The sequence below is a fragment of the Electrona antarctica genome (assembly GCF_951216825.1).
Source record: "Electrona antarctica genome assembly, chromosome: 20".
NCBI lineage: Eukaryota > Metazoa > Chordata > Actinopteri > Myctophiformes > Myctophidae > Electrona > Electrona antarctica.
Window position 1 is genome coordinate 13,145,546 of NC_136801.1, and position 13,865 is coordinate 13,159,410.

The window sequence follows — 13,865 nt, forward strand, 5'->3', positions numbered from 1 at the left end:
TCTATAACCAAGCTGATACCACTTCCTTCAGCTCTGACGTGACTCTGCCACCCAAAAGACACACCCATTGAGTAAGAAATCTGATGTTCGGAATCAGATCTTCCTTACATATGCGAGAGAGATTATTTGACTAAATTCTTTTCAAATATTTTAGTTTCATTGAGTTGCAATGACTTCATTGGTGTGGTTGACCTTAAAAACCGTTTTGTTCCCGACCCTTTGGTGTGGTTTGGGCTTCACACTTATGCCAGTGATCACCCCTCCTTTGTAGCGACGTTGGCACCGGTGCCAAAGGTCTCCTACCCCTGCCTTACAATATGACAATGTTCTGTTCAGTCTCCTACCCCTGCCTTACAATATGACAATGTTCTGTTCAGTCAAGCTGTGCATACTGAAATAGTCCCCCGGCTCACAGCGGTTTGTGGACCATCAGCTGCAGCCCCAACAGCTCCTATATTACATGAGCTCTGCTACATCCGCTGCTGCCGTCTCCTCTTCCCGTTCCAAGTGCTGACTGTGTGCCATTTGAGCCCTACTGTATATACGACACAGATGCATGACCCATAACTCCGGCCCCTCTCTCTCTATATATGTAGCATACAGTAGGCTACATGTCCTGCTGTGCCCTCAGCACGTGCATGTTGTCTCACAACAAACCACACTTCTTGAAATGGTTTGTAAGCACGTTTCTGTTTTCAATTTCATTGATGGAGCACTTAAGCCCCATGTGGCAGATTATGTTCTCATTTTGTCCCCCCCCGTCTCTCTCTTCAGTCTTAATTTCCTAAATCCATCAATATGATTCTAAATGGGGAAGTGCAATTTGTACCCGATGTCCTCCCTCAAGGGCACAAGTAGACAGACCTCGGTAGCATGCTGCCTTGAATCACCCGACATGATTGATTTATTATTGGAGCCTTATTCTATGAGACTGCACATTCTAACGCAGTATATGGAAGGATGGGCCGTGCCGTTGCTGTGTTGGCAGCGACGTTCTGGAACAAACTCCCTTTGACTGAGGATCAAAGCTGCCCCCACCCTAAACATGCTTTAAGACCCACCTACTACTCCTTCCTGTTGTGACTGACGGTGTGACTTCAATTGAGTTTTTATTGTCCTAGTCTAGTCTTCTTTGTTCTCTTTCTTTTATCTTTCTGCAGACTGTGCCCCCAGGCCAGTATAATAACTGGAACTGCAAATCCCGAATCTATGAACCTAGTATTTCGATCGCCCCATTTTACCTGGAGGCTGGGTGAATGCCGTCGCAAGACGTGGCGTGCACACTGTCAAACTCACTGTCCAGAGTCAAACATGGAGCTTGTTGGCTGTAAGAAGCTAGAGGGTGAGGGTCCTCTAAACTCTCCGCACGGTATGTTCCTGCACGGTATGTTCCACGGTATGTTCCTGTACGTTATGTTCCGCATGAAACGTTGAGACGGTGTTGAGGAGGACACTTTGATCAGATTGTACCAAGTTGCTCCATACATTGCTGCACTTTTGACATGCCACGGTAAGGAGCAGACCTGAATGCTGAGAATCTAATAGGACAGAGCAGACTGACTGCTGAGAATATATTGCCCCATGATCTGTGGATCCGGATCCAGATCTTCAAAATAGTAAAATCAACAGGAAGTTAACATTTTTATGAAAAAATGAAACCACATGAGTTTTGGTGATGCTCTATATTGTCTGAATCAACTTTGTTTGTGTTTGTTTACGTACTAAAAGAGTGACTTTGAGAGCTGTTATAGCGTACAATGTAAGTCAATGAGGGGCATATTTTGAATGATCAATTTCTAATCACTGGAATATTTTAGTTACATCATGGCAAGGTACGTAACTACACAACCCAAACCACAAAAAGTGGTCTTGCACTTTAATTGCTCAACTGTATCATCCACATACCTTTCCCTGAACTCGATTACCACCCTGACCTGAAACCCAAAGCTGTTTGAGGACTTTCCTATTACACTTCTTTTAGGATTTTTTATTGAGTGGTGCAACCACTCCAAGGAACAGCAATGTCCGTGTTAACCTATGTGACTGTGTGTGACTATGAGTACCAGTAGGGGCAAAAGTTGCGCTGTTGTGCCAGAAACAGAGAGAGATAGAGTTGCACTGTTGCCTAGTGCTAATTACAGAGAGGGAGAGGGAGGGGGGAGTTGCACCACTCGGTTCACACAGGTGTGATTTTTTTTATTTATTAACAAGTTAAAGGATGATGTCAGCAATGTTCAACCCATCTTCATACCAGTAAGACACTTGAGGGCGTATGCGTTGATTGCGTTCCTTGGAAGCCAACGGGTCTAGAGTCCATAGAGTCCGTCTAGAGTTTGAATGGACAGGTGGGTCTGTTTTCGCCGGCTGCCGGGTGCGGCTGCACTAATAACTTTGTGGCAGGCCTGTCTAGAGTTTGAATGGACAGGTATGAGTGAAAAGGGAGACATCGAACAGGAAGGATGGATGGGGAAGGATCAACATATGGAACAGGTTCTGACATATATCCATATATGGAGATCTAAGGGTTTGAGATCAGATGTAGAGTTGCTGGCCAATATTGATGACATCAGGGATCTCCATAGATGGGCTTAACTTCGACTTCGACTCATCCCTGATGATGTCATGTGATGTCACAAGACCTGGGCATCATATATGGGGGCTTTCCCATGTATGGGGATTTTGAGTGATACACTGACTGACGGACAAAAATGTACATAGTAAATTCGACCTGCTGTCGCAATTAATTGGTACTATTTCCTACTCTGTCTGTGTCTCCATAGGAGTGCTCTGGACAATTCAAAAACATCATTGGGCAGATTTTTTCAAATGTTTTATTTGTATTAACGCGAGCCAGTGGCTTCCATTATAGCATGCTGGAGAGCAAGGAATAGAAAGAACCTGAAGTTTCTCTCATAGCATGGATTCCCCATATCACAGGTAGGCAGGTTTCTGAACTTCCCAGCCCTCCTAGGAGACACGGACCAAGTGGACAATTTTATGATTAGTGATGACCATATAAAGATGGGTTGAAAAAAGGGTGAAGTTGATGGTGAAATATTTTTGTTAAGCAGGGAAGGGATCACTGCCACAAGCATTTTGTCGGTCCAGAACTGACGGATGTGTTTTTTCTTCTATCTTATGGAAAACCTTTCAATGCAACGCCACTCGCACAAAATAGTCCTGATGGTTTCTTAACCCCGTTTCTTCACATCTGTCAATATAACCTCTGGAAAATGTGTCTAGAACGGCATACTGGGTACGTTGGTGCCAATTCAGCTGCATTGTGAATGTGCTCCAAGGTTGTTTAACTAACAGTACCTTGGTCAATATTTAGGCTTAACATGTGGCAAAACATTTTTGAGATTAATGTCAATGTTGCCGTCATTGTTCCCGGCTGTTCAAACACTGGCATGTCCTTTCAGCCATTTGTCCTCAAAGACTGCACGAGAGAGTCTTGTTTGTTCTGCCACTCGCCACAATGGGCAGATTGGCGAAGGTGGCAGGCGGCGAGATAGGGTTCTGATTAAACCATCACGAGGGGTCCGATAAGCGAGACGGGGAAGATATGTCCCGCTCGCCGTTCTTAATCGAGGTGTGGAGATTCCAAACTCCAGTGTTGCTATGGTGGTAGCAGGCTCGGATACCTTTTTCCTCCGATCGCGATTCCATTGATTCCGTTGCCATCACTTTGTACCATGAGTGAGGTAAGCCAAAAAAACACTTGCTGAAGGAGGCATAAAATTGCTGTAGGAAATATGGGCCTTATACTTGACTGTTTGCCAATAATTAGTTGAAGTGTTATTCATTGTTTTTCATCTTTTTGTAACTGCAGGCTCACCTTTGTCCGCTGTCGCAATGGCTCTGGCCAAACATTCTGCCCGGGTCTTGTTGTTATTGCACATGCGGTTTTGGGTAGTGGAAAATTCTTTCGCTTGTTTGAGAATCCCTCGCATGCCTCCTCCACCTGTGGAGATTTACTGTGAAACCTGCATATGAATGAGAGCCCTCTGCAAAAAATAAGCTACCAGAGAGAGACAGACAGAGAGAGAGAGTACAGCAGCTCTCCGGGGGATCCATGTCCTTGAGATGACATATGTTTTCAGGGATACCTAAGTAAACTTCTAATTAAAATGTGGATATAGGTTTTTCAGGGTTTCCTAAGTAAACTTCTAATTAAACGTTGGACGTGTTAAAGGCGAGAGGCGTTGATGGAGATGAGATATAATTAAAGCTTGGGTTGTCTGTGTGTCTATTTTTGAGTTTTGACTTTGACAAACTGATCATTAGTTTTAACATAATTGTAATGATTTTGGAAATAAATAGCTGTACCATTTCAGACCACTCTGGTTGTAAATAATATGCAGTGACAGTGACACCCATCTGCATTATGTGCATGTAAAGCTGCTATCCCTGCAGCTTTATTTTAGTATTGTTTGATACCCTAACATTTTAGTCTAGTTTAAAATGTTTTGATGAAATTGTCAGTACCAGTATATTTAGTCTTGGTTTAAGTCATCATAGCTACGTTTTCATTTTGTTTTCGTCAGTGGAAAAAAGGTAGTCGACGAACATTTTTCGTCATAGTTTTGGTCGACAACATGAACACTGCCTGTCTGACTCTGACAGGCAAAAGGTTTTGTGTCACAAAGACTCTGCTCTTCTATAACACTATAACTCTATAACAGCATCTTCAGTCAGTGGTGCTTTTCACACCTGTGTGGCATGTACTGTACATGCACTGCTGAGATTCTTCATGCTCATGTGGCTTACATGAGCCAGTTCTGAATTGGTAGTGCAGTGTACTGTACAGGTCCTCAATCATGGTTTCAACATAGAAACTTTAGTAGCTTTTGTGCAGTTACTGGCTGGAAATGCAACTTCCCATAGAAAGGATGTTCCATTCACTACTGCAGTTTCTAAATTTTCTCCTTTGTGCCCCTATACGCAGTGTTGATTATTATTGGTATTTTGTATTTGTTAATGACATGTAGTATTTTTTTAATGCCATGTTGACGAACTGAATCCATAATGCCACGTTCCCAGGACGTTTTTGTGTTGTCCTTTTAGCTTTAATGTCTGACTGTACCACGTGCAGTTTACATCTCTGACCAATAAAGCATACAATCTGAAAAGAATAATGAATGAATGTATGTGATACTAATCTTTTTGAAAATCAACTTGAGTAGCTACCCCTTGCCTTATTCCATATGGCACTACATGTGCAAGTGTATAGGTCTGTTGGACTGCTGTAGATTATAGACTCATAAGTGGCTTTAGTATACATAAGACCACAAGTTATCTTTGAAATATAAGTGGTGTTTTGTGAATATTGGCAGGCAGCTTAGCTTGAGGCGGGGACGAGCCCTAATTGCATATCATCGCATCATGTCTTTTGGATCGAAACATCCCGTAGCGACTGAAATGATGGATTCAATGTATAGATGACGGTATTGGACAGCATGAGAAGGGCGTGTGAAGGGGTGTCAAATATACTGTGGCGCCATGTGTTCCTCACGGCGACCCCCTTTGGTCGGAGCCTCGGGGAGCCAAGGAAAATGGCGGCCGTCCCTCAAGGTGACCGCAGGGTAATCGTGTTAGCAAGAGCAATGTTGCCATGGCAGTGACATGGCATTTTTCTGTAAGGTGACATTATGACATTTTTCTGTAAGGTTTCTTGTAAGTATTGGTACTTGCGGCCCAGGTTGCGTTTTTTTGGGGGGGCTTAAGTTGTTTCTGAATTTTAGTTGCTTATTTGTGCTTGTTAATGTTTAAACCAGTTGTTCGTAAACATCATCATGGCGAGGACCTCCAGATTAATACCGTATGCAAATATGCTAGCCGTGGCCTAGTCTCTTCTTTTGGGCTTGTTTTCATATTGTTTCTCTCGCAAAATCACTGTTGCCACCTGCACGGCCCTCTTTAAGGCTACCCTAATCACAACATCAGCTCAAACAGCAGAGCACAACAGGGCTCTTCGGTGTCCCGCAGAAGGAAAACAGATCTCCTATCAAACCACATGATCGGGTGTGATATCATCATACCACCGGGGAAAAAAGAGGAACTGAACTGAAAACACGTGGCCATTGTTTCCAATTAAAGGATGGTTTTTCAAGAAGTCATGCCATGAGAAAGACTTCTTGTATATCTTGTCCTTGGACCAGGGCAAGATTTCCTTCATGATAATATCTCCCTCTAGTGGTCGTTTGGGTGAAAGGCATACTCATAGATTGACTGGATCAGTGAATCATCTGCATCACAGATGCAAAATGCTTTCTCTTAACATTACCTACTACTGTTCAAAAAAGGTAGTAGAAATTGTGTATATAAAAGACCTTTATTTCATCTGGGACATTAATATAAACATTAACAAAATATATATTTCATCTCAGCAACGCCGTCCTCACTCTGTGTATACTGTAGTGATCACATGGTAAACAGGAAATGACCCAGCTTTGTCTGTGCGTGCGTACCCCATAGCAATGATTTGATTGGCTGAGGGCTTAAATAGTGAGGATAAAAATTGAGGACAGAAAAGTGAGGCCGGAATGTGTGTCACTTCACACGAGTGATTTATTTTTAAAGTGACCTTGAATACCTAGAAAAGCACTATATATAAATTGTGTGTTTATTATTATTATCTTTGCAGCCAGAGGTTCCTTCTGCCTCGTCCTTGCGGCCGACGCGGCGGCCGGATTCGGAGGACGATGGGGACCTGAACAAAGCCCTGGGGGTCCAGCGCTTCCAGCAGATCCTCAACCCCGGCGGTGTGGTCCCTGACGACCGCAACTACCATGAGGAGGACATTGAGTGTAAGGCAACTATGACGGAAAATATTCGACTACTTTTTTTTTTTCACCTACAAACTAAATGAAACCTAAGCTATGATGACTAACACTAAATATTGACAATTTCGTCTACAGTAACGGATGAGTACAGGGGTGATGTGATGCCATTTTACTGTGAAGTTGAAGTAATGTTTTTCCTGGCTTTTTGTCTTGTCTCTTTGACCTTGTACCCTCCCCCAGACAACCGTCACTCCTCTCATCACATCCACCGGCCCCTGTCCAAGCTGCCCTCCGACGGACGGAGGAAAAAGGGCGGCAAGAAGAGGAAAAAGGACAAGGACCACCGGGCCAGCCCGGGGCCCAGCGGGACCCCCATAGAGGAGGGAGACGATGAAGAGGAGGAGGAGGAAGAGACGGAGAGCCAGGCCACTCACTCGGAGTCCGAGGCGGTGGCCAAAGACGTGCAGGTATAATCTGATTGTCTGTCTGTCTGTCTGTCTGTCTGCGTACCAGACCAGTCTGTCTTTTGGCATGAGTCATCCTGACAGGAATTGTGCTGTTATTGTTGAGTACAAATATGATTTGGGGGCTTCTCTGTCCTGGGGGAAAAAACAACATTCTGTGGAAACTGCATTTGTCCTGACTGTAGCGAGGGCTGTCAATGTTTACACATTTTAGTTGATGATTAATTGTCACACAAAATAATTGAGATTAACAATTTAATTGTGTCTTTTGCATATTTTTGTTTGCCTTTTAGGCTTCGTAAACACAAATCACTAACTCATTTAATATTTTTTTCTTTCCAAAAATTTTACAAAATAGCAGAAATAGTAGAAGCTTACAGCAGTGTTGTAAGCTTGTAGATCAACTATTTCCGCAATTTTTGAAAAAATGTTTGAAAGTGTATGGACATCTTTCAACATGAAAGATTATGACTATTATGCAAAAGTAATTGCGATTATCTCAAATAATTGCGGTCAGGCGATTATGTAATAATTGTGACGGGTCTAACCGTAGCCCAGGACTGGGTTGCACTAATCTGCGGAAACTGCATTTGTCCTGTAGCACAGGACTTGGTTGCACTAGCTATTAGTTAATACATTACTACTGTAAGATACACAAACTTAAGTGAATGGAGTCACTAAAATATAAGATAACCGAGGAATTTCTTAGATTTAGTTACCTGTATTGCTACTGAGAAACGTGTGGCTATTCCGCTCAATCAAAACCGTTATTTTTTGTAACTACAGTAAAAATGAATGCATACACTTGGATAATTAATCTAGTAGAGCCTGCGCACTAGAACAAGTTACTTATATCCTAGTACAAGTAAAATCTAGGTTGTGTCATTTTAATTTGGAGATTACATTTTCATTTTGTAAATACTTCATTCTATACTGTAACAACTATGACTATGACTAAATACACTGACAATTTCGTCAACAAATACAAACTAGACTAAAATGTTAGGTAGGGATTAGTGGGGAAGAGCTTCAGTAGAACAAAAATGAGTCATTTTATGCTTGGCTGCGAGTGGGTGAAAATAGCTGATCTACAAGCTCACGACGCGTCTCTGAGATAGATCGGCTATTTTTGGTAGCAGATCCACAAATCAGGGATTGCGACACCATCACGACCTGCTACAATACATTTTAGTCGACTAAATCGACTATAGATTTAGTCGACTAAAATCTTATACTAAAAAAATTCATATGACTAAAACTAGTTTTATTCAAAAGACTGGCTATTACTATTAAATTGATCGTGTTTAATTGTTGTGGGTAAGTGAGTGGTCAGAAGAATAGGGTTACGGGGATGACATGGTCAGTTGGTCACCACTGGGTGACCATAGGTGGCCCTAGGCTGCTCACATACTGTATGTGCATTGGGCTAAAAAGCTGGACATATTTTTCCTCCATGAATATTTCAGTGTGGCCTTAATCATTCATCAGTTGGTTTTACCTTACACTGAGATTGTTGTAGTCGAGTCCATCCTAAAGCCAATCCAAGTCCGAGGGGGTGGGGGGCGAGTCTCAGTCAAGACCGAGTGTTGGATGGGTATCTGACCAAAATTGTGTTGATTCACCACAACAATTTGTGGGTGTGATTTTGATAGTAAAACAATATATTAAAAACAGATTTTACCCTTCACAGAACACGGGACACAGAATTGCAGATAATTTCAGATAATTTAAACCGTAAACAGAAGTGAAGTTTTCCTTGAGACCCCCATCTGTTAACATGTGATGCTTTGCACAATGGCTGATCAATGAACACAGCTTTCTTTGTCAGAAACAGTTCTTCTTCAATAGTACTGTACTCATGTCATGTGTTGTGGGGGTCCTCCAACAGTTCTTTGTCTCTGATGAGGATGTCCATGTGGCCAAGTCCAGCTCGGAAAGCCCCCAGCCAGCCCGGGAGCTGGACATTGTACCACAGTCCGGTGAGGGTGCCGATACCGATGACGCAACCTCAACAGAGTGAGTCAAACTATACTTTGTAAATTTCAAGGCACACCTGCATATTCATAGCGAAAGTAGCTCATCTACAAGCTCACAACGCAAGATCATGAGATCTGCTATTTTTAGAACATTTTGTTAAAGAATTGCTCATGCCTGAAGGTCATCATATCAGTGACCAAAATGACGCGTCTTCTTTAAATAAATCTGCTCCTGTTCGGCAGTGTGCAGGGCTGCAGGCGTATTATTTTTGAGTGGTGCAACCACTCCAAGGAACAGCAATGTCCGTGTCCGTGTGACACCTATGTGACTCGTGTTAACCTATGTTTGTGTGTGACTCATGTGTGACTCATGAGTACCAGTAGGGGCGCTGTCGTGCCAGAAACAGAGAGAGAAATAGTGCTGTACTGTTGCCTGCTAATGAGAGCGAGGGGGAGGGGGGGTGTAAGGGGGGGGAGTTGCACCACTCAGTTCACACGGGTGTGATTTTTATTATTGATGTGCAGCTTGTTTGCCTACACACCTGTTCTTAAACGGTTTTATTCTAGGTATGCGAAGGTTTTTCTAAACTGTTAAAATTGCACAAAAATAAATAATTGTCACCTGGACAAACGGCACATATGTGTCTATTGTTTGGCAGTGATGCTGATTGTTTTTGTAAAAGATTTCTGTTAGCCTCAATTTAGAGAAAAACGCTGCTAAAGATCGTGCCTGTAATTTATGTGGACGGAGCGGACACATTGCAATGACGTCACACCGCGGAATCAAGCGTTGCCAGGCGATGGGGAAGCTAATTGCGGTAAACATAAGAGTTAAAAGAAATCAACGAAACACAAGATAATCATGATTCCCGCATCCTTCGTTCTTAGTGGGATGACAGAGACATGGACACATCCAGAAGCCTCTCTCTACTGGCCTTGTTATGGTTCTAATGGTTTAGTGGGATGACAGAGACATGGACACATCCAGAGGCCTCTCTCTACTGGCCTTGTAATGGTTAAATGCCACGCTGTGACGGTTGCATAACAAATGTCTTCACGTCCCCAGAGATGTTCTCACGGTACCTCTCTCTGTGTCAGAGTCCTGATTAGACATAAGCCTGATTTATACTTGGTTGCACGTTCGGTGTTGCCTGCCATAAATAGCAGATACTGTACACAAGCTCACAACGCGTCATGTTCGTGACGTTCGAGAGCTTGTAGATCTGCTGTTTACTGAGCACGACACCGGCACGCAACTCCCAAGTGTAACTGAGACTTTAGACCAGTGGTCTCAAGAGTTAAATTGTTAAACATCTGCATTACTTCATTTACAAGTAGTCTACACATTACACAATTATGTACAATTATTGTTATTTTGATTGTTTGCCTGTTATCATCTCTCTAGGGTACCACATCAATATTAATACAGCATGGAATTGTGGACAACGACAACAAAATGTTCCAAGTCTTGGGTCTGAGAGGCTAAATCTCATAAATCTCATCATCTCAATTGCTGAATAAATAAAGGACCTTGAAATGAAACGGGTTGAAATCCCCTGCTTTGGCCGGCTTTAGATGCACAGGCAGTTTTCCTTACTGGCCGCTGGGGCAACACACTGTACGTTACCATGTTCCAGGCATCTGGACCCCCCGATGGGTGGGCCTGTTCTGATGGGCCCAAATAACGTCCCCTCACAGGGCCATACATCACCCACCTGTCTTCTGGAAAACACAGTACACCTCACCCACTTAACCCATGAAGACCTGAGGCTGATTCTTTCTACAAATGCCTTCTAAATCAGTTGGTTCTCATGCTTTTTGAGATAAAAAATAAAGAAGAAAATAGCAGATGTACAAGCTCGCAGCGGCATCTCAAGCTTGTACATCTGCTATTTTCTTAATGGCCAATGCAAAAATCTAAAATTACTGCATGCTTTCCCGGTTCTATTGGGTTAAGGCTCCGCCTATGACATTTACTCTTCCACCAAACATAAGTTGCTGTATTTTGTCTCGGGCGGGTGGCAATAAACCTCATGTACACCCTTTCCTTATTTCCACTCTCTTTGGAGATACTCTTATCACAGAGGATTTGGCACAAGTTTTCCTGATATCAGCTGGAGGAGAGTCGATTCAAAAAACGATTACATTTTTGTCTGCGGTCTGAAACCTTTTCCCGTACAAGCCCAGTTTTCTGTGTCTGTCGGCCGCTATATTGGGAGATCTGACACTCAAAGGGACGGTAAGTTTACGATGATTCAACAGAGAATTAATCTTAGCGGATGACTTCATTGAGTGAACACGCCCACATTACTTCATAGTCATTTTTTTGTTTCCAATGTGTTTGGTCATTAAAAGGAAATCACCTTTTAGCGTAGTAACATAGTCCTTGGTCTCTCCATGCTAAACAAGGTTCAGCTTTGGCCTCATTCTTACTTTTTTTTTTCTCCTCGCTTCAAACAGAAAGGTGATTTCCTCTGAGTCGCCCAGCCCGGTCTTCCCCACCAGCACCCTCCCAGCCCAGCCGGGCCACCCGCCACTGGCCCGGGCGTCCTCTGCCAGCCGTAGCTACGACCTGCAGGACCGCCGACGAACGGGCAACATGACGGGCGCCGAGCAGGCCAAGTACCAGCGCATCCCCACCGACGAGACCGAGGCGCAGACGCTGGCCTCGGCCGACCTGGATGGAATAAAGAGTGAGTACTTATTGTTTATAGATTGTTTTTTATTTACTACGGAACGACTCTGTGGAACATTTTCATGTCACCCTTCACCTACCAGGGTTTTAGTGTGTCCCTAAGTAAAGCTGTTTTAACATGATGTCCTGTATTTTGTTGCTGTCGGGGAGAAACCAGATTTTTCGTCAAATAATGCCCTTCTTGATCATACTACAGCATCACACAAACGGCAAATCTGCAAGCTCGTTTTGAGATTATAGATCTGCTATTTTTTTATTTTATATTTAATCCTGAAAAGTAACATGATTTTTTTCACATGATGTTTCCACCCGACAGACAATATGCATTTCTGCCCTACGAAGGCACACAGCAGCCAAGTTCTCTAAGATTTAGATTTCTGACAAATATAATATTGCTGCTTGACTAAATCATCCGCTCGTGAACCCAAAAAAACAACAACCCAGCTCTGGCTAAATAATAACAACCGTGACCGTCCCTTCATGGCTGCCCCCACCGCACTGACCCTGTGACGTCCCTCCCTGGTCCCTGTAACCCAGCATGTGGTGCCCAGGGCAGGGTGATTTACGTCAGGGGGCAGACTCCTCTGTGGGGAGAAGCAGCTTATCAGAGAGAGCGGAGCGGCAGACAGGCCAGTGTAATTACATTACCCCCCCAACCCCACTGTCAGCCGAGGCCCCTGGAACGGGGCCCGGGTCAATACCTGAAGTCATTAGGGGCAGTGAAACAAAAGGGAAGGAAGCTAATAAGTGAGTAGTGTGTGACTGCGTGTACACAGAGAGATGCAGTAGTAGTACCTAGAGGTTTCCGTCCCTATTGCACGGTGTTGTCTTGCAAAGAGCCGGATCTCAAAATACGTTCAAAATACATCGGCACTGCGATACATTATGAGCTTGTAGATTTTTAGTCTCAATTGGGAGAGAACCAAGCTGTGTGCCATCTAGTCATTCCTCTGTAGCTTCTTTTATTTCCTACTCGTAATAAATATTCTCTTGGACAAACCTTAGATGTCCAAAACCTTACTTTTCAGGATTCAAATTGAACTGACAAGCTCAAAACGTGTCACTTCGAGCTGTGTTTTGACCTTGTATAACTGTTACTTTTGATACTTTGATGTGTTTGATCAAGTAGGGGGTTAATATATTGGGAAGGGGAAAAAAACAAGAAATGGTCACATAGTGATATTTGTCAGGTGAAAGAGGCGCTGTCTCCGTTGTCTCCCTTTTTGTCTTTGTTTCCCCCCCTATGTTATTATTATTATGATTTTAGTAACGTGTATGTTTCTCTGTCGCAACCTTGTGGCCGCTGCGGTGCAGGCAGAGTTGGCAGAGTTCCGCGCGGTCTCCGTTTCCCCCCCATATTATTATTTTAGTAATGTGTAACGTGTATGTTTCTGTGTCACAACCTCGCGGCCGTTCGTGTCCCGACGTTCTGCGTGTGGTTCAATCACTGTTTTGTTGTGGCTTTCCTGCTGTCCATGCAGTTAGCTCATAACATTAGCAACTGTTTTCGCTTGGAGCTGTGGTCGTACAGTGGCTGGCTGGCAGTGGGTCATGATGTATGACCCACTATATGTATAGTTTATATGTATAGTGTCATTATATATATATATATAGATATGTTCTAGTCACGTTCTTAGCTTACGCATGTTTCGCGATAAATGCATTTTACATATGTGATGTATTCCCATGCTTTTTGTTCCTGCTTAATGTAAGTCGCTCTGGATTAAGAGCGTCTGCTAAATGCCTAAATTGTAAATTGATGGCTTAGGAGGCAGGCAATCATACTACGCGATTGGTTGGCGGTGTTTCTGGAGTATGGGTCAGACTCCCATTGGCTTCCTACTTTGTCAAATCTCTGGCTATTCTCTTACATCCAAGAGTCGTGTGCCACAAGTTATCCCACTCCAGGGTCTGACCCAAAGATGCTTACTGTTACGCGAACGCG

General features: G+C 43.4%; 1 protein-coding gene across 4 annotated transcripts in view; it reads left to right on the forward strand.

The window, feature by feature from the left end:
- slc4a2b (solute carrier family 4 member 2b) overlaps positions 1-13,865 on the forward strand; it is an 86,048-nt gene that overhangs the window by 38,275 nt on the left and 33,908 nt on the right. For all 4 annotated transcript variants that reach the window (XM_079489381.1, XM_079489384.1, XM_079489382.1 and 1 more), the window contains exons 4-7: positions 6,647-6,809; positions 7,026-7,252; positions 9,138-9,265; positions 11,686-11,918. In XM_079489381.1, coding sequence (XP_079345507.1) covers positions 6,647-6,809; positions 7,026-7,252; positions 9,138-9,265; positions 11,686-11,918 — 751 coding nt within the window. The remainder of the gene's footprint in view (positions 1-6,646; positions 6,810-7,025; positions 7,253-9,137; positions 9,266-11,685; positions 11,919-13,865) is intronic.